This window comes from Chiloscyllium plagiosum, chromosome 1 (assembly GCF_004010195.1).
Source record: "Chiloscyllium plagiosum isolate BGI_BamShark_2017 chromosome 1, ASM401019v2, whole genome shotgun sequence".
In the NCBI taxonomy this organism is placed as follows: Eukaryota; Metazoa; Chordata; class Chondrichthyes; order Orectolobiformes; family Hemiscylliidae; genus Chiloscyllium; species Chiloscyllium plagiosum.
Genome location: NC_057710.1, coordinates 125,391,278 through 125,416,081, shown reverse-complemented (window position 1 = coordinate 125,416,081; position 24,804 = coordinate 125,391,278). Strand labels below are relative to the sequence as shown.

At 41.4% G+C, this 24,804-nt stretch overlaps 1 protein-coding gene across 1 annotated transcript in view; it reads right to left on the bottom strand.

Moving 5' to 3' along the window:
- Nucleotides 1-24,019, bottom strand: part of antxr2a (ANTXR cell adhesion molecule 2a) — a 232,866-nt gene extending 208,847 nt beyond the window's left edge. The window contains exons 1-4 of the mRNA XM_043696278.1: nt 23,399-24,019; nt 23,082-23,153; nt 22,762-22,833; nt 847-928 (exon numbers count right to left, since the gene is read on the bottom strand). Coding sequence (XP_043552213.1) covers nt 847-928; nt 22,762-22,833; nt 23,082-23,153; nt 23,399-23,553 — 381 coding nt within the window. The 5' untranslated portion in view covers nt 23,554-24,019. The remainder of the gene's footprint in view (nt 1-846; nt 929-22,761; nt 22,834-23,081; nt 23,154-23,398) is intronic.
- Nucleotides 24,020-24,804: the final 785 nt, after the last annotated feature.

Here is a 24,804-nt window from a genome sequence, read left to right as displayed (position 1 = left end):
GGTTTAATTGGAAGCACACTAGCTTTCGGAGCGACGCTCTTTCATCAGGTGATTGTGGAGGGCTCGATCGTAACACAGAATTTATAGCAAACGTTTGCAGTGTGATGTAACTGAAATTATACATTGAAGAATTGGTTGTCTGTTAAGCCTTTCATCTGTTAGAATACAGTGATAGTTTCACTTCTTTCATGAAAGATCTGTATTCTAACAGATGAAAGGCTTAACAGACAATCAATTCTTCAATGTATAATTTCAGTTACATCACACTGCAAATTTTTGCTATAAATTCTGTGTTACGATCGAGCCCTCCACAACCACCTGATGAAGGAGCATCGCTCCGAAAGCTAGTGTGCTTCCAATTAAACCTGTTGGACTATAACCTGGTGTTGTGTGATTTTTAACTAGTTAATAGAGAACCAACTTGCTGGGATATCACAAGTAAATAGGTGACACTTGTCACTTTCTGCTTAATTTCTCAAGGCCACACTTTGATCAATCACGGACAAAATTTAGACAAAGCTTGGATATTAACTTTCAGTCATCATTTCATGGTGCATTCTCCATGCTACCTATTAACCAGCACTTGCCAAACAACCAGCAATCTCCTATCATACATTGTTTTCCCTTCAACTTGGCATTCTTACAAATTATCCTGATTAGTGCAAAGCTTCATGACAATAGGCTTTGACCAAGTGCAACTTCTTTAAGCAATACCAAAGTTCGAAATGACTGAGATCCCATTTGATTTGTTTTGAATAGAATATTTAGTGCACATCACATTTCAAGAAGAAATAGGTTTTCACAACTCCAAACACTACCAAATAAAGAAAAAAAACAAAAACTTACCTCTTGTATACCCAGATGCATATAAGTATCACCTGCTGGAATGACATTTTTGAGGGCAAGAAGACCAGCATTGATTTGATTCCTATAACAATAAAGGATAAACATTCCAAGTGTCAATGCTTGGCTATCAGAAACAATTTACTTCAGTCATAGGAAAAATAATAACATAGTCTCAGTCAGCTGAGTAATTAAAAATATTTAAACAAAATCACAGGACTTCTAGAAATGAGAATCACTGGAGAAGTTAGATTTACATCATGTCGAAATGGGTTGGGTGAAAGAATTCCTTTTGGAGTCAGCTGCACAGCCTATTTAAAACTAGGTTATTTTCACTATGTCAAGAAGTTCCTACTGCCTTTGTTAACTCACATTGCAAAATTATCCATCATCCAATGCAAATGAGTAAATAATTTACAATTTCACTCTGAAACTGCACAAATGTCAGCTGTGGGAAATTCACGATAATGTCAGGCAATACTGAGGCTGGGATAAAGATACATTGTTAAAGAGTAGGGAAATCCTTGAAGTATGTCTAAAATTGTTGTGTGTAACCTGGGATGTCCTGATGTTGAGCCTGAGCACATTTCACTTCTTAGCAATGGCATCCTTTTCATTAACAAAGTACCAAACAAACATTTAATCCTGGCTCCAAACTCTAAACATTTTAAAGTTGTGAAACGAAATACACTAAACCACCAGACTGATCGTGCAACCCTTGAATATCTTATGCCCATTCTTGAAGTAGAACAGAAAATTAATCCTGTACTTCACATTTTTGTGTGATTTCCCCATGCACTAGTGTATGATCTTTATTGTTTAATGACACGCACAGCCTAGCGCCTTGCAAGATATAAAGGTAAATACTAATTTAGTTAATTGTTCTGCTCTGCCAATTTCTGTAGTTGATTAATTAAGTACATTGAGTGAATTATATTGCTGCCACCACAAAATGCTGTTGTCAAGCAGTACATCACTAACCAAGATGAATCACTGCACAAAGTTTTGGTTTATTCATATAAAAATTATGTAATCAGACAAGCACATACTTCATTATGTTTTTTTTTTCATTAGTGTTCAAATAGACTGATATAGCCCAAATAAATTGGGGTAAAGTAATTTGTGATGTTTAGTAACCAATTCTGTTCACTCTGCCTTTTGGTATACCGTTGAGATTTAAGATACAAGAATAATCTAGTACTAGATTCAGAATAACTGAACTCCAAATCACATGTAACATAGTATCATAGGCTCATATAAACATAGAAACAGACCCTTTGGTTCAACCAGTCCATGCTGAACATAATCGCAAACTAAACTAATCCCACCTGCCTGCTCCTGGTCCATGTCCCTCCAAACCCCTTCCTATTCATGTACTTAGCCAAATGTCTTTTAAAAGTTGTAATTGTGGGGGATCCAAGATGGCCGGTGTCCTGTTAGGATCGCATTTGCTGGGCTCCACACTGCAACACCAACCCGACAGTAAAGTGTTTGGGATGGGTCCTGGCCCTGTGAGTAAAAACACACTAAAGGAGCTAGAACCCTGAAAAAAAAAATCTACTCCCTTTGTCCTTGCAGCTGGAGAATGCCGAAGAAAGGAGGATAGTCACTGGGACCAGGGCCAAGGCCCAGCCCTCTGAAGCAGCAGGCTTGCTTACTCACCAGACCCTGGTTGCGGAACTGACCAAATCTCACAAGGTCCTGGGGAGGCAGATCCAGGAGAAAAACCAAGGAGAAGCTGGCTCCTGTATCTGCTATGCTGCAAAACCTGGGAAAAAGGGCCGATGAGCTCGGGCTGCAGGTGTAGAAGCAGAGACTGACTCCTCTAAGAGCCAGAATGAAGCCCTGGAAACACAGGTCCATGGTCTGTTGGATCTAGTAGACGATTTTGAAAACAGGGCAGAAGAAAAACCTGTGTTTTGTTGGCATACTGGAGGGGTCAGAAGGTGAGTGGTTGGTGAAATTCTTCGAGAAGTGGTTCCCGGATTTCCTTGGTTTGGGGGTTGAGAAGGGAAGGATAACAATTGAAAGAGCCCATTGGATCACAGCACTAAAGCCACGTGTGGATCAGCACCCATGTCCTGTCCGAGTGAAGTTTCATTATAATAAAGACAAGCAGGGGGTGATGGAAGCCTCTAGAGCCCAGGGGAGGGATTCGATGGCGTTGTTACGTGGCGGCTCCAGGGTCTTTTTTTTTAAAGACTTCTTAGCGGCAGTGGTCCAGAAGAGGAAGTCCTACGATGGCATCAAGTGGAGATTTAGAAAGCTTGGGATCCAGTATTCTTTTAGATATCCAGCAGTGCTTCGGATCAATCATAATGGATCGATACATTTGTTCGACTCGCCAGAGAAAACAAAGAACTTTGTGGACACATTGACTTAAGTCAAACAGCCAAATAGGCATAGAGGACAGGGCTGTTCGGGGTTGCTCTTCTTTAAAATGTACTTGATGGAGTCTCCTTTCTGGTAATAAGTTCCGTGAAATGATGTCTTTAATCTCTAAGTTATGTTAAGATATGGGTGACATATTTACTTTAGTTTACTTGTTGAGAGTACTAACCTTACTTTTGGGCGTTTGTTTTTCTCTACCGTGTGGTCAGTGTATGTGGCGCGACCCTAGCTGGTAGGAGTTGAGAGGGTAGTTGGGATGGATACGAGGGTTGTTCGATGTGTACATACCCCCTTTGAATGGGGGTGAATTCCTCCAATCAGCATCTTTGGCGATTTTTTGTTTTTCTGTTTTTGCTGTACATAGTTTTTGTGAATTTCGCAGATTTGTTGGCTGTAGTTATTTCAGTCTGTGTAGTTTCAGGTTTTGTGGATTCTTTTGCATTAAAGCTCAACAATCTGTAGTTCAGCTTCTTCCTCTCTGGAGTCTAAATGGTGCTATAGAAGGTTATGGCTAAGGATGTGTGTAAGTGATGCACCTGGAATATTAAGGAGAGTCACTCACTTGTCAAGAGGAAGAAGGTACTTTCCAGCCTTAAAAAGGAGAGGGTGGATGTTACCTTATTACAAGAAACACACTTGGATGATGCAGAGCATTTGAAGCTGCAACAAGAATGGGTTTGACGGGTTTATTTTTCAACTTTCAATACAAGGAGTAGAGGGGTGGCCATTTTAGTTAGAAAAAGTCTCCCATTTAAGTTATTAGAGTGTATTAAATACACAAACAGGAGATTTGTAATCCTTAAAGCTTTGATACATGGGGAAGAATATGGGATCTTAAATGTTTACTTTCCCTTGGCCCACCGCCTTAAATTCTTGACAGACCCGCTTTCTAGACTGGTTAACCTTGCATGTCAACATATCATCGTAGGAGGGGATTTCAACTGTCTCATAGACCCTACGGTAGACAGATTGCCCAAAGGCCCGCCAATATCTTCTTTGCGATCGAAACAATTAAGGGATCTGTGCGCTGAATTGGAGTTGGTAGATGTTTGGAGGCACCTTCACCCTACTGGCAGCGATTTGACATTCCTTTCGAACCCACATAAATGCCATACCAGGATCGACCTTTTTCTGACCCCCGCAGCATATCTGGGCTTCTTGGCGTCATGTACAATTGGCAATATCACTATTTCCGATATTGCCAGAGTGTATTTAATGGTTAAGAGTAAGGATGCTGTGGTAGCTCTAGGTATTGACGACTGGACCCCTTCATCCTCAAGGATAGTCAGGGCTTTTTTAGACATTAATTCAGGCTCGGCCAGTAGCCCATCCATCCTTTGGGGAACAGCTAAAGCCTATGCTAGGGGGTTAGTTATTTCCTATACAGCCAGTAAGAAGCAACAGGCGGGTGAGCAGCAATACTTGGTTGAGGCGCATCTGAAAGTAGCTGAAAAGGCACATTTTGACAGGCCCTCACTGGTTTCACAGCACTTCAATGCATGCTGAATTCCATGCTTTTATGGACAGCCAAGAGAGAGGTTACATTTGCAAGTCAAAGGCTGTTTGAGCATGGGGATAAGCTGGGCAAGTACCTAGCATATCTTGCAAGGAAAAAAAAGAGTGCCCATCAGACCATTACCTCGATCAGAGAGGACACTGGAAATTTGACGTACGATTCTAAAAGGATTAATGCAGCATTCGGAAATTTTACTCTGAATTAAACCAATCTGAAAGCTGTGAGAGTGGGCGGGTTAAGATGGAGTCTTTTTTTAAGAATTTGGATCTTCTGGGAGTGAGCTCTGAACAAGAGTCTCTCCTCAATGCCCCATTGTCACAGCAAGAGGTGCAGGAGGCGGTGAGGCAGCTCCAGAATGGGAAGACACCGGGTCCCGACAGGCTCCCCAGTGAGTTCTATTTTCTAAGTATATTGTCAGGGCCGATGCTTAATATGTTTAATGACTCATATAGTTGTGGCCTCCGCCCACCATCTCTGAGAGAGGCGAACACCTCTCTCATTCTTAAAAAGGAAGGCGCCAGAGGACTGTGCTTCCTATAGACCCATTTCACTCCTGAATGTTGACTTTGAAATCTTATCCAAGACTCCGGCGTTAAGGCTAGAAACTGTACTGCCGTCCATCATTAAGGAGGATAAGACAGGGTTCGTTAAAGGTGGCAGATCGATGGATAATGTCAGAACATTATTTAACATGATCCCAGTATGTCAACAGCAATCAGTATACCTATTGATGATCTCCTTAGATGTGGAAAAGGTGTTTGACAGGGTTGAGTGGTCATATCGTTTTCATACTTCAAACTGGTTTGGCCTGGGAAAGCGTTTCGTCAAGTGGGTGGAGGATTTCTATAGTGATCCTCTTGCTGTGGTCCTCACCAATGGTGTACGATCAAGCAATTTTAATATTTGTTGGGGCAGTCAACAAGGTTGTCCCTTGTCACCACTGCTTTTCACATTGGTGATTGAATGACTGGCGGAGGCAGTGCACAGGGATCCCAATATAACTGCTCCAGAAGTGGGGACGAAGTCACATAAGATCACACTGTACGCTGATGATGTTCTTGTCTTCTTATCAAACCCAGCAGTCTCAGTGCCACACCCGATATAAAGCATCAATCTATTTGGTAGCTTCTCATATAATAAGATCAATTTTGCGAAGCCAGAGGCCGAGCCCATGGGTGGTTTTCCGAGACTGTCTGATCCTGCGGGCGGATCTCGGTTCCCTTTTAGATGGTCGCAGGAGGGCTTTCTCTACTTCGGTACATTTATTACTCCCTTTATTTTTTCAGCTATTTAAAACCAAATTTTGCCCATTATTCGACAGAATCAAACAGGACCTTCATAGATGGAAGGCACTACCGATCTCTTGGTTAGGGCGGATAGCCCTCATTAAAATGAACATTCTGCCCTGCCTGTTGTATCCTATGCGAATGCTACCTCTGCTTTTTACTAAGCAAATATTTAGAAGACCGAGTGGCTGGTTTAGCTCTTTTATCTGGTATCACAAGCTGCCTCTAACTAAATTGACTAAATTGCAGTTCCCTTAAAGACTGGGAGGAGTGGGCCTCCCAGGTATCAAAAACTATTAGTTAAGTTCATTGCTTTCTTACATGAATGATTGGGCCCAGGGGGACCGTCACTCACTTTGGTTGGATATCGAAGCATCTCAGGCAAGATGCCGCCTTATTAGCCTGCTGATCTTAGACAACATGAGAACAGTTAAGGAATACTGCTATAGCCCAATAGTCATCAATACTGTCAAGGCATGGACAGCAATTCATCAGGGTGAGGGCAATATTGCCAAAACATCATTTTTGACACCCATACTTGGTAAGCCGGGCTTTCAGCCGGGGATGATGGACTCTGGGTTTAAACGATGGGCAGCTCAGGTTTGATGTCCTTTGACCAGTTGGCTCAGAAATATGAATTGCTTAGTAGGGATCTCTTTCATTTCTTTCAAATTAGAAACTTCATACAAAAAGAGAGCACACTTCTAACTGACCCTAATAGGTCCGACATGGAGAAGAGGGTGTTGAGTGCTGAGGATACTAGGACTTATAACAGCACACAAACCAACGGCCACTCTCAGACAACAACTCACTCGAACGAAGGACCCGATACCCAGCATGAGCAAAACCAAGGTAGTGTACAAAATCCCATGCAAGGACTGCACAAAACACTACATAGGGGAATTCCTAGAGGCATGGCACTCATCCACAGATTCAATCAATAAGCACATCGAACTGGACCCAGTATACCGACCACTGCAATGACAGCTGGAACTGACAACCGGAAGCGGCAGATTCAAACCACTACAAATGCCGGAGGAAAGATCACAGAAGCGCTTCACAGGAGGCTCCCAAGCGCTGAGGATGTCACCTAGACAGGGGACGAAACGTCTGCAACACAAATTCCCAGCTCGGCGAACAGAACCACAACATACATTATCTGTTAGCAATGCTTATTATCTATTGGGAGAAGGTCCCTCGGACGAGACCAAATGGCTCTGTAAGGTATGAGAGAGGGAGTTGGATACTGAGATCGCTTCTGAAATATGGGAAGATACCTGGGAAAATGCAAGAAGGATCTTGATTTACAACAGGATCCACGCCTTGGAATTGAAGATTCTCTACAGGGTCCACCTGGCCCCAGACCACCTCACTAAAATGAAAGTGGAAGCACCTCCAATTTGTCCTAAAGGTAAAATATGCATGGGCATGGTTAATCATTTTCTTTGGTCCTGCCACAAACTGCAGGCATATTGGAGAGCTGTAGTAGGTGAAATAGAGAAGGCCTTGGGCAGAGGTGGAGATGGACCCGGTATCTCTTCTTCTTGGCTTTGTTAATGCACTTTTATTAGATGCACACAAAAAAATAGCTTTTCAGTATCCTCACTTTTTGTGCCAGAAAGAACATTCTATTAGGGTGGGTTTTGGAAAATTCTCCAGGGCTGGCATAAGCTAGTCATGGAGCACATCCCCTTGGACTCTCTTATGAATATGGTGCACCATAAAACTGAAAATTTCTATAAGATGTGGCAGCCCTTTTTGAACTACGTTTTTGGGTACAGATTTACTCACCAGGCTAATAAGAGCATTTATATAGCCTTGGCAATTCTATGTAATGAGCCTGGTATCTAGAGGGGAGGAACTACAAACATATGAATACATATAAACTTACGCACTCAATGATAGAGGGCTATTGCTTTGTTTTGCTGAGCTGTGTTATGGTTATGATCATTATTATTATTGTTGTTAAGGCTTTCTTCTTTAGCTTAGTTATTAGTTGATATTTATTTATGTAATTAGCAAGTTTGTTTTAATATTAGTTTGAATTGTTTGGTTTTGCATTTGCTGTAATATTCAAAAGGAAAAAAAAATCCTTTTATTTTAAATAAAAGTATTTTTTTTTTTAAAAGTTGTAATTGCACCCACATCCACCACTTCCTCAGAAGTTCAATCCACACGCGAACCACCTTTTGTGTAAAAATGTGCCCCTTATGTCTTTTTTAAATTGCACTCCTTTTACCTTAAAAATGTGTCCCCAGTCCTAAAATCCTCCAACCCAGGGAAAACACAAACACCATTAACCCTATCTGTATCATTCATTATTTCATAAACTTCTATCAGATCACCTCTCAACCTCCTATGCTCCAGTGAAAAAAGTCTCAGCCTATTCAGCTTTTCTTTATAATTCAAATCTTCTATACTTCTTCAAAGTCCAAAACAATTTCCCAATTATAGTTCAGCAATGCTAAAATACTCCTTACCAATGAATATAGTATCATCATGAAACTCATATTTAAGGTTGGTAAGTTATGGGGAGGTAAAAACGAGGACTGCAGATGCTGGAAACCAGAGTCTGGATCAGAGTGGTGCTGGAAAAGCACAGCAGGTCAGGCAGCATCCAAGGAGCAGGAAAATCGATGTTTCAGGCAAAAGCCCTTCATCAGGAATAGAGGCAGGGAGTCTGCGGGGTGGAGAGATAAATGACAGGGGGGTGGGGGTGGGGAGAAAGTAGCATAGAGTACAATAGGTGGTGCTGAGCTGGAAAGTTGGAACTGGGCTAAGGTGGCGAGGGGGGAAATGAGGAAACTGGTGAAGTCCACATTGATGCCCTGGGGTTGAAGTGTTCCGAGGCGGTGGAGGAGGCCCAGGACCTGGATGTCTTCAGCAGAGTGGAGGGGGAGTTGAAATGTTGGGCCACACGGCGATGTGGTTGATTGGTGCGGGTGTCCCGGCGATGTTCCCTAAAGCGCTCTGCTAGGAGGCGTCCAATCTCCCTAACATACAGAAGGCCTCATCAGGAGCAACGGATACAATAAATGATATTGGTGGATGTGCAGGTAAAACTTTCATGGATGTGGAGGGCTCCATTAGGGCCTTGGATGGAGGTGAGGGAGGAGGAGTGGGCGCAGGTTTTCCAATTCCTGTGGTGGCAGCGAAAGATGCCAGGACAGGAGGGTGGGTTGTCGGGGAGCGTGGACCTAACCAGGTGGTCACGGAGATTACAGGGAGGCAATAGCCTAGTGGTGTTATCGACGGACCTGTTAATCCAGAAACCTAGATAATATTCTGTGGTCCTCGCTTCGAATCCCGCCATGGCAGATGGTGGAATTTGAATTCAGTAATCTCTGGAATTAAGAATCTGATGATGACCATGAATCCACTGTTGATTGGTGGAAAAAAATCATCTAGTTCACTAATGTCCTTTAGGAAAGTAAACTGTCATCCTTATCCAGTCTGGTCTATAAGTGACTCCAAACCCACAGCAAATTTGGCTGACTTTTAACTGCCCTCTGGGAATTTAGGGATTGGCAATAAATGCTAGCTGAGCCAGTGATGCCCACATCCTGTGAATGAATTAAAAATAAATTTAACACTAAGCAATTAGTGACATAACAATGCTTGACATCCAGACCCTGCCACAAAACTCCCAGAAAGTAAACCTACAAAAATATCCAGTATTATTTTCAAGACTACAAATTTGTGTTTTATTGTTCCCACAGTCTCTTCTATTGGGTACTGCAGCTTGCCTAATACTATTAACGGTGCCAAGTGAATATCCACCAATAAACTTATGGTTCAAAAATTAACACTATTTCTGGCACTGGCCATTTCTAAATGTTCAGGACATCCAACTACAGACAGACACCGACAGCACTCAAATGTCCTGTTTTTCTCAAGAAATTTGTGGATAGCTAATACAAGTCATTCATCCTTGGCAAGTAATTTCCAACAGCGCAGCTGGGAGAAATCATTCTCCAAAAGATCCTTCCCACACAGAAGGAACTGAACATCATAATAGATAAACTATACAGTCATATAGTATGGAAACAGGCCCTTCGGTCCAACCAGTCCATGTATCATCCCAAACCGTCCAACATAATCCCAAACTAAACTGGTCCCCACTGCCTGCTCCAGCCCATATCCCTCCAAACATTTCTTATTCATGTACTTTTCAGAATGTCTTTTAAAAGTTGTAATTGTACCTACATCCATCACTTCCCCACAAAAGTTCTTTCCACATGCAAGCTACTCTCTGTGTAAAAATAATTGTCCCTGGTGTCTTTTTTAAATCTTTCTCCTCTCATCTTAAAAATATGCCCACGAGTCTTGAAATTCCACATCCTAGAGAATTGACAACTAACCTTAACTCTATCTATGCCTCTCATTATTTTAAACTTCTATCAGCTCACCTCTCAACCTCCTACGCTCCTGTGAAAAATGTCCCAGCCTATCCAGCCTTGCTTTATAACTCGAGCCTTCCATATCTGGCAATATCCTGGTAGATCTCTTCTGAGCCCTATCCAGCTGATAATATCCAGTTCTGGGCGACCAGAACTGGACGCAGTATTCCAGAAGAGGCCTCATAAATATCCTGTACAACCGCAACATGACTTCCCAACTCCAATGCTCAAAGGACTGAGCAATATTGGTGGGCAGCACGGTGGCACAGTGGTTAGCACTGCTGCCTCACAGCGCCAGAGACCTGGGTTCAATTCCCGCCTCAGGCGACCGACTGTGTGGAGTTTGCACATTCTCCCAGTGTCTGCATGGGTTTCCTCCGGGTGCTCCGGTTTCCTCCCCCAGTCCAAAAATGTGCAGGTTAGGTGAATTGGCCACTCTAAATTGCCTGTGGTGTTAGGTGCAGGGGTGGGTGTAGGGGAATGGGTCTGGGTGGGTGCACTTCGGCGGGTCGGTGTGGACTTGTTGGGCTGGGGGGCCTGTTTCCACACTGTAAGTAATCTAATCAATAAAGGCAAGCATGCCAAATGCCTTTCTGACCACCCTGTCTACGTTATAAAGAATTATAAACCTGCACCCCTAGTTCCCTCTGTTCTGCAACATTACCCAAGGCCCTAACATTACTTAGATAAGCCCTATCCTTGATTGTTGTAGCAAAATGCAATTCCTCACATTTATCCAGATTAAACTTCATCTGCCATTTTTCAGCCCATTGACCTATTTGATCAAGATCTCTTTATAATCGGAGAAAACCTTCTTCACTGTCCACTATTCTGGGATGGTCACAAACTTACTAACCATGCCTTTAAACTCTCATCCAGTTTCTACCAGTCATGCTGCAGGATTTTATAGTGAGGGGTATCTGTAATGTTCAACATTTAATCTCTGGAGAGGTGAACTCATTGAAATGAAATGGTTCTGAAGGGACTTGTCAGGCTAGTCACTGAGAGGTTGCTTCTGCTGGCAGGGGAACATAGAACATGAAGGCACAGTCTCTGTGATAAAGGGCCAATCCTCTAGACCTGAAAGGGAAACAGATTCAGGGGGTTGTAAAACTTTGGAATTCTCTAACTTAAGCGATTGTGAAAGCTCCATTGTTGAATATATTTAAGGCCGATTTTGGGTCACTCGAAGAACTAAGGGATATAGAAGGTAGGCAGGAAAGTGGAGTTGATGCTCAAGAAGAAGCATGATCAGAATGAATGTTGCAACAATAGGCATGCAGTCTCCTCCTGCTCCTACTCATTGTGGTAATCAATAATTAGCAGTCAAATCGGTGTTCACTCATAATATTCAATTCCCAGTCATTTTAGGGATGTACCCCTATTCACATCGAGTCTTAGGTTACTGCTGAAAAGAATCAATGCAGTGTTATCTGATCTTCGTTCAGGTTGGTTACCAAGACAATTTTATTACTTCATTTCCACGCATACAGCAAAAAAAAAGCTTTGATTTGCACCCTTTTGTTTGAAGAACTTTTGTCTATTCCAAGGCTTTCTCGCATCAGGATTTCAGCAGAATGCATTTGATTTACTCAACTTTACAGTTGAAAAGTATAAATGACATTACATAAATCTGATAAATTGGCCAATAATTTATATTTCTAAAATTAATAGCTTCAAAGCTAAGTTAGTGTTCTCCATTATCCCTCAGGCCATCTCAAATGCAAAGCTTCTCAAACACAACTGAGTCATGTTTTTAAACTATATTGTCAAACTGAGCATTGGCAGTGCTGAACAATCAAACACAAGCCATCTCAATTAGTATAAAACTCTCTTAAATCAAATGCAGCATGGTTACTTGTAGGATAAAGCTCGTTATATTGTGCCAAGTAATGTTTCAATCCAAAGCATGGAAAACCTGCCCTTCCTTTTCCCACACTAGCATTCCTGTGGCCATTTGCTGACGCTGTGAATTTACTGCCAGCTATTACTGAAGTGGAGACCATTTGCTTTTTTCTTTCTATGGACTTGTGTCCACTTGAAACTTAATTTGGAACGGTTGCTTAATATACCCTACAATTAATATCCTTTACAGTTAGAGAAGCATTTACAAACAGCTCACTTCAACTTTTCAATTACAAACAAACTCATTAAAATTTTCAGCATTCCTTGGAGCCACAGATGACCAGTTTCATAATGATGCTTAAATAAGCTGCTTAAATCAGCTCCTTTAATAAACACAGACTCTTGAAAGCATCAGAGAAACACCTTTCAAAGAAATAAGAGGGAATAATTGCAACCTCCCCAATTGCTTGGATACTGGCAGATTAGTTTTGCAGCCTGCCTAATTTTACACTCCATGTAAGCAAGGAGAGTAACTTGTGTGCAGGCAGTCCCACCAGCTTTCTTCCAATGAGAAATTACCCCAAACAATATACAGATTTATTGAAAACTAACACAGGAGAGCTTCAAGAAGTGTAATGTGCTGGTTTGATATCAGGTAAATCATTGTGTGCAAAGGAGAAGGAACAATAAACAAATAGGAGAAAATCAAGAAAAGCATTAAGAAGTGGAATTTAATGTAAATTTGTCCTGTTTTTGCCAAAGTTTCATGTATTCTGTTGTTTCCAAGTGAATTCAGTCTGTGTACATCATTCCACATATGCACTTAAAACCAGCTGCAACAGCTGACTGCAAATGATATCTTTGAAAAGAATTGTGTACAAAACTTGGTTATCTTGATTGATGGACTCTTCCTTTGATACTGAACTCACTTGAAGTCTTACTTGGCAGATTCAAATCATACAGATTATTGAATGAGTTGCATAATAAAAGAAATCTGTAATGAACTTCTGAATCAGAGAATTTCATAACACACAATGAGATCCTAAGCCCACACCACAGTGAAGATAACCTTAACAATGACAGACTTTAAACATAACCTTGATGGTCTTAAACAGAGCAGCCACTATTATACTCAAAGCAAGCGATATAATGTCTATGCATGATCAGTGTGTGATCATTTCTGTATCTATAACTAAAACTATTCATTTCTATTAAATCTCCAAAGATGGTACTAATTGTGTTACATATAAAATAACGTCAATTAATGTACTGATGTGTCTATACCTGGCAAATAAGAGTTAAATTACGCTTTACAGCTGCTCATGATCTCATTTGATGAATTTGCGGTATGATTTAAACTTGCGTATGTTGAAGGCTGCAAGAACAAATTAGTTTAGGAATTATATATGAAACCCTAAACAGTAAATTCAATCCAGTTTTCAGCTGTGCATTGTTAAAACTGAGGGACAGTTGGGAAAGAAGAGTATTCAGGCACGCTAACAAATACAAGTCACAGTGGAATTTCCAATACAATATTTTGTATACATCATGTAGGATTCAAATATCAGAGCAATGCTACACATCCCCATTGCAGGAAGGATATTAGAATGATTAGAAAGAGCTTGATGAAAAACTGACGAGAATAAAAATATTAGAAATGACAGACTATATTATGAAAGGAGGCTGAACAAATTGGGGACTTATTCTTTCGTTAAAACAGAGAATGTTAACGAGAATCTGACAGACATTTTCAAAATATTGGAATGTTCAGATTCAGTAAATAGTAAATCATTGTTGTACCTGCACCCCCCCCCCCCCCCCGCCCCCCCGCCGCCCCCCACAACCCCATTCAAAACACACACACTCACAAACTCACATACACAAGCTTGGGGTTCTTCATCAGGTGGTTGTTAAGGCAGAGGTTAATATAATTTACTTATATCATAATAAATATTGCTAACAGTTATTTTATTAGATAGTGGAATTCCTAGAATAAGGACAGAGATGCAGATGCAGAATGGGAATCGTGCCCATAACATGATGGTCACTAGGGCCTGAAATATGCCAACTCCTTGCCCCACCCCAATCCCATATCCATAATTGAATAAGGGTGTAGGTTTGCTCGCTGAGCTGTAGGTTTGATATCCAGACATTTCATTACCTGGCTAGGTAACATCATCAGTGGCGACCTCCAAGTGAAGCGAAGCTGTTGTCTCCTGCTTTCTATTTATATGTTTGTCCTGGATGGGGTTCCTGGGGTTTGTGGTGATGTCATTTTCTGTTCGTTTTCTGAGGGGTTGATAGATGGTATCTAGATTTATGTGTTTGTTTATGGTGTTGTGGTTGGAGTGCCAGGCCTTCTAGAAATTCTCTGGCATTTCTTTGCTTAGCCTGTCCCAGGATAGATGTGTTGTCCCAGTTGAAATGGTGTTTTTTTTCCCTCCGTGTGTAGGGCTACGAGGGAGAGAGGGTCGTGTCTTTTTGTGGCTAGCTGGTGTTCGTGTATCCTGGTGGCTAACTTTCTTCCTGCTTGTCCTTCGTAGTGTTTGTGGCAGTCCTTGCATGGAATTTTGTAGATGACATTGGTTTTGTCCATGGGTTGTACTGGGTCTTTTAAGTTTGTTCGTTTTTGTTTGAGAGTGTTGGTGGGTTTGTGTGCTACTAGGATTCCGAGGGGCCTTAGTTGTCTGGCTGTCATTTCTGAAACTTCTTTGATGTATGGTAAGGTGGTTAGGGTTTTTGGCTGTGTTTGGTCTGCTTGTCGTGGGTTTGTTCTTGAGGAATCTGCGGACTGTATTTTTTTTTGAGTATCTGTTCTTCTTGAATACGTATATGGGTACTCAAAAACCTCAGCCTGAGCTACAAACCTTCACAAACCTTGCAATAATTGAATAAATTGTAAGCATTGTTCACATTATTTATTGTCAGCTTCTCACACAGGTTGGGATGTGGGGGTGTTTAACACTGTACATTGTTATCCAATTTGAAATCAACATACACTTCTTAAAGGGAATATACACTTTGACTGCATCCAGGCATCAATCATGATTATTGGAAAAGGGTATAACTGAAGAAGCTGCGAAGTACCCTGTGCTCCCCGTTTCGTGAGCTGCATTCGATGTATTGGATAAAGGACAAGAGCAGGAGCAGAAACATCGACCAATCATCAGGTATCATTCCGAATTCCAGACAAATAATCTGATAGGACTGGGGGGTGGGGGGTGGGGGGGGGTGGTAAGCACATGGGGATGCTCTTAGCATTAGTTTACTGGAACCAAGGCAAGGGGATAGCGTGAACTAGAAAGCAGCTCACCAAAGTGAGGTCTCATGGCCTATGACGGATACCAACCTGTATTTCATGGGAGAGATGAATATGGCCTTCTCTCAGGATGACCCTACACCTGTTCCCCACCAGTTTCTCAACCTATGGGTGTCAGAAAGTTAAGCCAAATGGCAATGACCAAACCTAAGAGCAATACATCCGTTGATAGATCCTGAATGGCCAAAGCCGTTCAAGGGTCCAGTCATGAAGATGTGACCTGAGTACAAAAAGGTTCCACACCTGTGAATATTGTAGCACAAATGTAGAATAGCCACAGCCTGGATTGGGAACACGCACTTGCTTTATTCATGTCCGGTGGCTGCAAACTTGTTGGACATTCATTTAAAAGCCCTCCACTGTTGTCAGGGTGCTTAGATAATTACTTATGTGCATTCTTTAACAATTAATGACATGCAGAAAACTGGCTGTGGCATTAAACCCCATTGCCCTCTCTCCCTGACTGTCCTCACTCATCATGCATTTGATATAAATCCTGGCCATCGTGCATAGTGCATTGTGACCTTCACTAATGTATCATTTCACATTGTTCAAGAGATCCCTTACACGTCTTTGGTACAACCCAGAACACAGCTGGAAGCATAAACATTGAGAGCTGCTGTCACTTTCAGAGCAATTGGCATTGATGCCTGGTGCAGTTCATGCTGCATATGGGTACAGTATGTCACCATGTCCCCTGAGGTGAAGCTTGCTCAGGCAGTGGCTCTCTGACATCAGCATGTAAAGTATCCTGTTCTTGCACACTTTTGGATACACCACTTGCCTGCATTTGCCTTTTCTTTTTGCTTCCCCACTGCTGGTGGACCTCTCTGTTTATTGTTGTGCATCTCTCTGTTTATCAGCATTGTTCATCCATTCCAACACACTAGGTAGGGTGCAGAATGTCCATTTCATCTAGGATTGTCCCTTTCGACACAGGCTGCATTCTCAAGTCTGAAATTCCACTTTAAGGGGTGGCTCCTCTGCACTTCACCTGCATGCACCCTCTTTAAATGTATATCCTTCTTGTTCAGCATTGTGAGCTTGCTTCCAGAGGTTACATCTCTCAGTCAGTAAACTCTGCACTTTACACAGCAAAAAGCTTCCAAAGACCTACAGATCCCGGTGATTCACACCATCACATGTCTAATGCACAGTCAAGGCCATTCCAAGGAACTTACCAGCTTTCAATGGGTGGGCTACTGAAGCGACAGGAGACTGGTGTGGCTTTCGTTACATGAGGGAGGCAGTCTGTCCTTTAAGCAAATTGTTTGCAAATAGGTTTTAAGTTGGTCTTTATTCATGATAATTAAGGTTGCTGTTGCTAACAGCTGAGCTCCTCTGGCAGACTGTTCCCTTGTCAAGTTAAACACAATCCACTTCCCCACCAGTTGGAGTTGGAGGCCTGACGTCTCCCACCAATCTCCTCTGCCTGAGAACTCACGACATATTAGGGTGATCAGAATTGAGACTATTAGTTCAAAGGAAATTTAATGGGTACTTGATGGAAATAAACTTGCTGGGATTGACAAGGGGAATGAGACTCTCTAACGCTCCCTCACACTGGTTTCCATCTCTGCCTATCCTTTCATTCCTTTTCACCCTATTCCCTGTCATCAGCATATATACCACCTTTTTCCAGGAACTCTATGTATCTGTGTGCGTGTGTTTTCTATTGTGTGGAGGCTGAAATGTTAAGCCTCCTGAGAGGCTTAAGCCCAGCTGAGAGCTAGCATGGACTTGAAGAGTCGTATAGACTCCTTCAATGTCATAACAAATCTATAGCACCACAGAAATAGAATGGTGCAAAGAGATTGCAAGCAAACTTTCAAAAGGCAATGATATCATACACAAGAGGAATATTTTCTGAGGTGATGGGGATTACGTTGGAACAACTGCTTGCACAAGCATGATGGGCAATGCCTTCTGTTCATGCTGCACATTGCTGTAATTCTAAGATCCTACTGATGGCCCCACAATTAGATAAGATTCCAGTTCCCCGTCCATGTCATTATCAGTTTGCATTTGCATCAGGTTACAATGTGAATAACAGAGTCCAGGTTGTGGAATGAAGACTACCACATGTCATAAGATGACATGTTCCAGCCCAATGTCATTAACTGACTCTTAAATTTGTTGCATGTCACCTCAAGGGATGCCAATTGTTTGCCACAATAACTGTGGAATAGTGCAGAAAATTGCAGTGCAAAATTTGACTCCCAGGCACCCAGAGAGTGCTGTTTGTACACAGATTATGTATGAAACTCCATAGCTTTAGTTGATGAATTTGGCCTATTACAAGCAATATGAGGCAAACATACTGTAAATTTAATGACCGTGCCATAGATTTTATGATTATTATTCGTAACCTGATCAATACTTATCTCACATATCCCACAACCCAATCTGTTCACTCAGTGAAACTCAAGTTGCAAGAGTTTCAAACTGCCAAACTGCTATATTCATTAAATTCTCACATCTGGGAACTTTATATTTTATATATATATAATATATAACATATACATTTCCCTCAAAGAAAATCTTTAGATTTCTGATTCGCAAATACTATTCTGGTGACATTGAAGCTTTCTCAAATAATTCCTTTCAACAATGAATGCAGCATACTGGAATTCATTAAAAAAAAGGTGCCCTAATGTAATACCTAAAGCTGATTTTCGCAACAGCATTTGCTGTTAATATACACTACATCGATTTTGTAATTACTATCTTGATGCCAAAAACTTACTAAACATTTGGTAAATTAGCTGTGTTATTTTCTTGGCCAATCGAGTTTAAGCCAGATTAATTAAACTGAATCTGTTCCAACATTGCACAATCTCAAATGGTACTCCTATTGGGATGTATTAAACAAAAAGAACGCAACTGCTTTGAGTTAAATCTGGATGTTAAATTAATCATTTATTAGCATCCAGTGTCCATAGATTCTAAACAGTATCGATAAAATTTTGATTTCCTCAATTTTTTTCTCAACTTAAGTAAGTTGTAGAGTCTATCAAGCTGTAAGATTTTGTTTTAACTTTATAGCTGGACTCTAGTGCCTCAATCTTAATTGGTACAATATGAGTTGAGAAACTTAACAAAGCATTATTTTTCTAGTGACACTTTTATGTGATACCTCAATGTAATCAGAACACTTTGCAGGCTCCAAATCGGACTAAAACCTAATAAGGGATTTCAATACTTCATTTTTTGTTCAAGTCCTGCCGATGTGAGGTTTGTTTCCTTACATTTTATTTAACTTCTAAGTTTCTTAAGAAACCTTTAAAGAAAATAACTTTCCATTCCAAGCAGTTATAAGCTTCATAGGACCATTTTGCTCATGATACTCAAATGCACACACACATAATAATCATATTTTACATACTGTGTCTTGTAACATTTCATTTCAAAACACCACTAAATGGCACAAAGGGCTACACTGCACTGTAATATTTTATCTCTCTTAGCTGCAATGTCACAGACTTTCATATCTTTTAATGTTCTGGTTAGAGGTAATAAAGGAGCATATATTTTGATCCAAATTCCCTCCTGATTCAAAATTACAATAAAACAGTGCTGTAGAGACTGCAAAGATAGATGAGGGTGAGACAATGAACAAGACCCGAACTCAAGGAGGAGAGTTTTCAGAGTTTCCTGGGGAACCAAGATGGAATGACTAATGGACTGGGTGGATTTTGTCTGTAATCCATTTTGTACTGTACAACAAAAGCAACCTGTGAACACTCGTAACATTCAGGGAGCTGGCAATTCCAATGAGGTTGCTGCATCTGATTGTTCCAAAACATTAATTACATTAAATATGGTCCAGAAACAAGGGTAAGATTTGTTCAAAGAATTTAAGTAGGTCTCTCCAAACATTTCAAGGGATCCTGAACAGTCAACTTTAAGCAATTTGATACAGCAATCAGAGGAAGGGCTGTTACCTCAAGGCTGTTAATACATCAGATGCTTATGAGCAGGGAGCAGTCGCAATTGGAAGGCAACACTGGGAACTTGAGCAATCATTGAGTCAGCCCATAAGGTTTTTGAGGGAGTTTGGAGCTAGGTCTTCAAGAATGAAGAACTGAAATCCCTTATAAGATTTTAGTGAGATTTGACTTAGCGTCATCGTTGGGGAAATGCTAAGAAATCCGGGGATGTGTCTTGATCACATTTACGACTAAATGTGCTTTGCAGGGTTCACTGCAGTTTGTTCAAAACCATTCATTCAATCTTATGACTTTATTCCCTTAGTAAGTACCTTAGGACTTTTTTAAAGAAATTCCTGGTCCTGAGCCAGATCACAACATAAATGTGGCATTTTGCTCTGGGATCACAGCATAATGTGGGGTTTCATTTTAATTCATTCACAATTCCTGGGTATCACTGGTTTGGCCAGCATTTACTGCCCATCTCGAGTTGCCCCTGAGGAAGTGGCAGTGAGTCGCCATCTTGAGTCCCTGCAGTCCGTGTGGTGTAAGAACATCTATAGAAGGATTAGGAATGGAGTTCTATGAGTCTGAACTTGGGACAATTAGGGAATAATGGCAGAGCTCTCATTCAGAAAGGTGTGTGCTTTGCCTGAGAAAATTCCTGCCATTCAAAAAGCTTTGGAGGTCTTTCCAGTGGCAGGAAAATTGGAAGGGGCATAGACATGGGCTGTCTTAGTATCTGAGGACTCAGCCACAAATTGTACTGAAAAACATGTAATCATTTGCAAAATGTCTATCCCAAAACTTATAGTGGAGGAAAGACCCCTGATGAGCAGTTGAAAATAGTTGGGCCTTGGATATTTCCCTAAGGAACTCCTGGAGTGATGATCTGTGACTGAGATGATTGATCTCTAACAATTAAAATCATATTTTGTTGGGCTAGGTAGGAATGAGAGATTTCCCCTTGATTCCCACTGACTCCAGGTTGGCTTGGGCTCCTTGATGCCTTATTCAGCCAAATGCTTCCTTGAGGTGAAGGGCAGTCTCTCTCACTTTCCCATTTGAATTCAGCTGTTATGTCCATGGTTACACCAAGGTTGTATTAGGGTCAGGAGCCTAATGGGCTTTACAGAACCCAAAATGATCACCTTTGAGCAGATTATTATTGAGTAAGTGTCACTTAATATCATTTGCAACACCTCCTAATACATTTCAGATGGAAGCCCTTGTAATATTTTCATGGGATTTGCTGTCCCACAGTGTCACTAATATCTATAGTTTGCTGAGAAATCCATAGCAACTGTCTGACTGCATTTGCTATTTCATATGCATTACAGGGTTACATCTGTTCCTCTATCAACATCAAACTAATTCTAATTAAATGTCAGAATATACGTCAAATAATGCATATTGTATTGCAGTTCAAACTTTCTACAGTAAGGTTTATTTATGCCTGTTCAAAACTATGAAATCTTGTGGCTTTAGTTGCCAAGGTAAGCATCCAGAAACTCACACTTAGTCAACTCTAGTCACTTGTTCAAAAAATGCAATAATGTTTTTCCAATTCTAACTCCCTCTATGACAACTGGCTGATGGCTTTGAAAACTCAGCTCCCTATTAATTCCAGGCTGAACTTCTGATGCCATAGCTTGTAAGGCTACAGGCCAAATAGTGGAAAATGGGATTAGGATAAATGGATGTTTGATGGCCAGTACAGACACAATGGGTCAAAGGGTCTCTTTCTGTGCACTCTCTCCATGGCAAGGGAACAGAGGGTTTTTGCAGGATTTCTAAGATAATTACTTCAGTTTTTACAATGTTGAATTGGACTAATCATAGTAATAAAAGACTGATTATTGGCCAAGCAAGTGAACAACACAAAGGCAGAACTGGTAAAGAAGTAGAGCTGAGTATGGTCATGTAAAAAAAACATAATTCATGAAACTTATGTAACCCAACTTATTTAAGGATTTCTTTGGAGGCAAAAGGAAGATGATTCCTGGTAAGGAAGAATTGTCTTATGAGCAATGGTTGAACAAGTTGTGACTGTATTCATTAAAATTTAGAAGAATGTGTAGTGATCTCATTGTAACATAGGATTCTTAAGGGGCTTGACAGGATAAATGCAGAGGTTGTTTCCCCTCTTGGGAGAATCTAGGGCCAGAGGGCGCAGCCTCAGATTAAAGAGGTGCAATTTAAAACTGACCTGAGGAGAGAGATGAGGAGTGACACAGTCATGGGGGCAGAGTCCTTGGGTATAGATAAATGCTTGATCAGTGGGGGAATGAAGGAACATGGGGAAAATGCAAGAAGGTGAATGTGAGAAATGTCAGATCAGCAATTATCCTATTGAATGGCATAGCAGGCTCAAGGGGCTGAATGGTCTCCCCTTAATCAGACTTCTTATGGTCCTATGGTCTTAGCCCATGCTGGATTCAGTCATGCTGTTCCCATTTTACAGGCACAAAACAGACACTCAAATGCATTCAACTATACAGGAATCTGTCCTCATTCTGGGCTGCAAGGGCATCGTGTGTTGCTGGAAAAGCCCAGCAGGTCAGGCAGCATCCAAGGAACAGGAGAATCGACGTTTCGGGCATAAGCCCTTCTTCAGGAATGGTTATGCCCGAACCGTCAATTCTCCTGTTCCTTGGATGCTGCCTGACCTGCTGCGCTTTTCCAGCAACACATTTTCAGCTCTGATCTCCAGCATCTGCAGTCCTCACTTTCTCCTGCAAGGGCATCATCCATTGTATAGACAAAGGCACAAACTGCTGTTAACCCTTTAACAGATAAAAATTAGAGATCTAATATATGTTTGATGCCTCCTTTACCAAAGTGTTTTGCCCTGAACACCAGCTATTATGCAACTTTTATAATGCAGTAGGGCTGATGTGTGCAAAGGTGTGGAATTTGGAACCGTGTGGGCATGCATTTGGGAAGCAGCAAAATGTTCAGGAAGAAAGGGAGGTCAGAGGAGGGCTGTAGATTGAGGGATTAATCCTGGACAGTTAGATTATAGCACTGTTGCTGTGTCAAAAATCTGGAACTCCCTGCCTAACAGCACTGTGGGTGTTCCCCTTACACCCCAGGGACTGCAACGGTTCAAGGCTTACCAGTGCCTTTTCAAGGGTGATTAATGAAAGAATGAGAAAAGGGGCCTGCTGACAGCAGCATTACTCTAATGTTTTCTGTTAAAGCAAACCAAACAAAATAAATGTGCACAAACCTGTCACCAGTTAGTTGCATCTTCACATCAGCCCGGGATGAAAACACAATGAAAGACAATCTCATTTGGGGGCTAGAAGATTAAAAAAAAACACTAGATTAAAACGTCTTCTCCCATTCCCAGCAATGCAACAGAAGTTAGTCTTCCCCAGTGTTACCTCCTATCCTCCAAACTGTACACTTAGATAATGAAAAGTTTACCCAGTTAGCATTACCTCCTTACTTCCCCCATGCGGTGAAGCAAAAACAAGTCAAAAAAAAACTTTCCTCGCAAAATCCTCATCAACAAAGTTGCCGTGGCTTGTTTGTGGAATAGATTACCTGACAAAACGCTTGACCAGTGCTTCCACAAAGCCATAGATTTCGCCCCAGTTGTTCGCCACACTCCCGGATCTGTAAAACAATAGTGTTCAGTTACAAACCCAAAGTTCACGAAACGAGCTGTGTCCCACTCTCACCTGTCCTGTTCAATGACCAGAAAACCGTTACCAATGAAAGTTTATTTAAAGGCACAGTGAACATTTTGCAGTCACATATCAGCCTCACTTATTACATCTCCATCAATGTTCACAATTCATTAAGTTGCTTTGACTGGCAAATAACGATTTGAAACAAAAGTCAAGGAAACTGATTCTCACCTGTCCAGTACAAGATAAAGATCAAACGCTCCGTGACATGATTTCTCGTCACTCTGAACAGCTCCCAGGCCGGTTAAGATCAGAAACACTGGTACAAAGAGCTTGAGCCCGGGCCAAAGGCTGTTAGAAACAACAAGAGCTGGCCACAGCCTCATTGTCTAATTAAATAAGTTGCACAGTCCCAGAATACAGATCCGACAACGAGGAGAAAAATTCTTCAAACGTTAAGAGTCACCATAAAAACGACCTGGTTACATCAGACAGCCACTACAAACAAGGCGAGTTCTGTAAAAGTGCATGTTCTAGCAGTATATAAGGTCGCTCGGTCGCTTGCTGTAAACTCGCTCGCTCAGTTCAAACGTTCACTTGCCAAAGGAAAACAAGCGTTTCAGCTGGGCCGGAATTACACAAACATCAGCTATCCACCAGCTCTGGGTTTGTACAGAACATAACGCACCGGATCAAACGGAACTTTGCATTAACTTCATGCTGCCTGGAAGGGGTGGGAAAGAACTGCACTGGGTGTGTCTGTAAGGCTCGTCAGTGAGACAGTTGGAGCAGTGAGCAACAAGAAGGATCTTGCTGTAGAATGACAGATGGACTGCGATTTGGAAACAGTGGCAATGATATCACTTCCTGTGTTCGGAGCAATATTAACATTGATATTAATCATCACAAATCCTGTGTAAAACTTCTGCGCCGTTAACATAGTCAGGAAGTTATGGTAAAATCAGTCTTAGAAGATCAGAAAGATTGGATTTCTGTGTTAAGATGCATAAAACTGTCTTATCATCATACTTTTTCCACTAAGAGCAGATTCTTTCTTTACTAAAACTTGCATTGACTGGTCACACTGACCGCACAGTTTCAGGTTATAAAATTAGAAAAAAAATACTAAGTTTTAGATCACAGCCAGCACAGCTGCAGGGTGCCTGCTTTACATGCATTGAAGACTTTTGAGCGTGAACGCTGTTAAAGGAACATGGGAAACCCCAGGAGCTAATTTGTGCATTTTCGGCTCCCAAAAACTGATAAGGATCCTTAATATTACGCAGTGACACCACCCCTATTGTGCTTCTATAGGATCTTGTACACCCAGCCGACAGCAGTGACTCAGGTTTTGATGTCTGATCTGAAAGGTCGAAAACTCCCTCAGTCCTTAACCACAATATCAGCAAGCATATTCCCAGCACTCAAGTTTTTGAAGTGGGACTTGAAGCCATAACATATGATGCAAGGGTAAAAGTTTCATAACTGACAGCTGACGTCCATTACAATGTTACATAATAACATGATGGAAGGGAAGTGAGCACTGAATAAACTGTTGGTGTAAAATTTACAATCCATATACTTGTCTACAAACGACAAATACAACTTCTGGTAAGGAGAACTGGAGGATGCTGGAG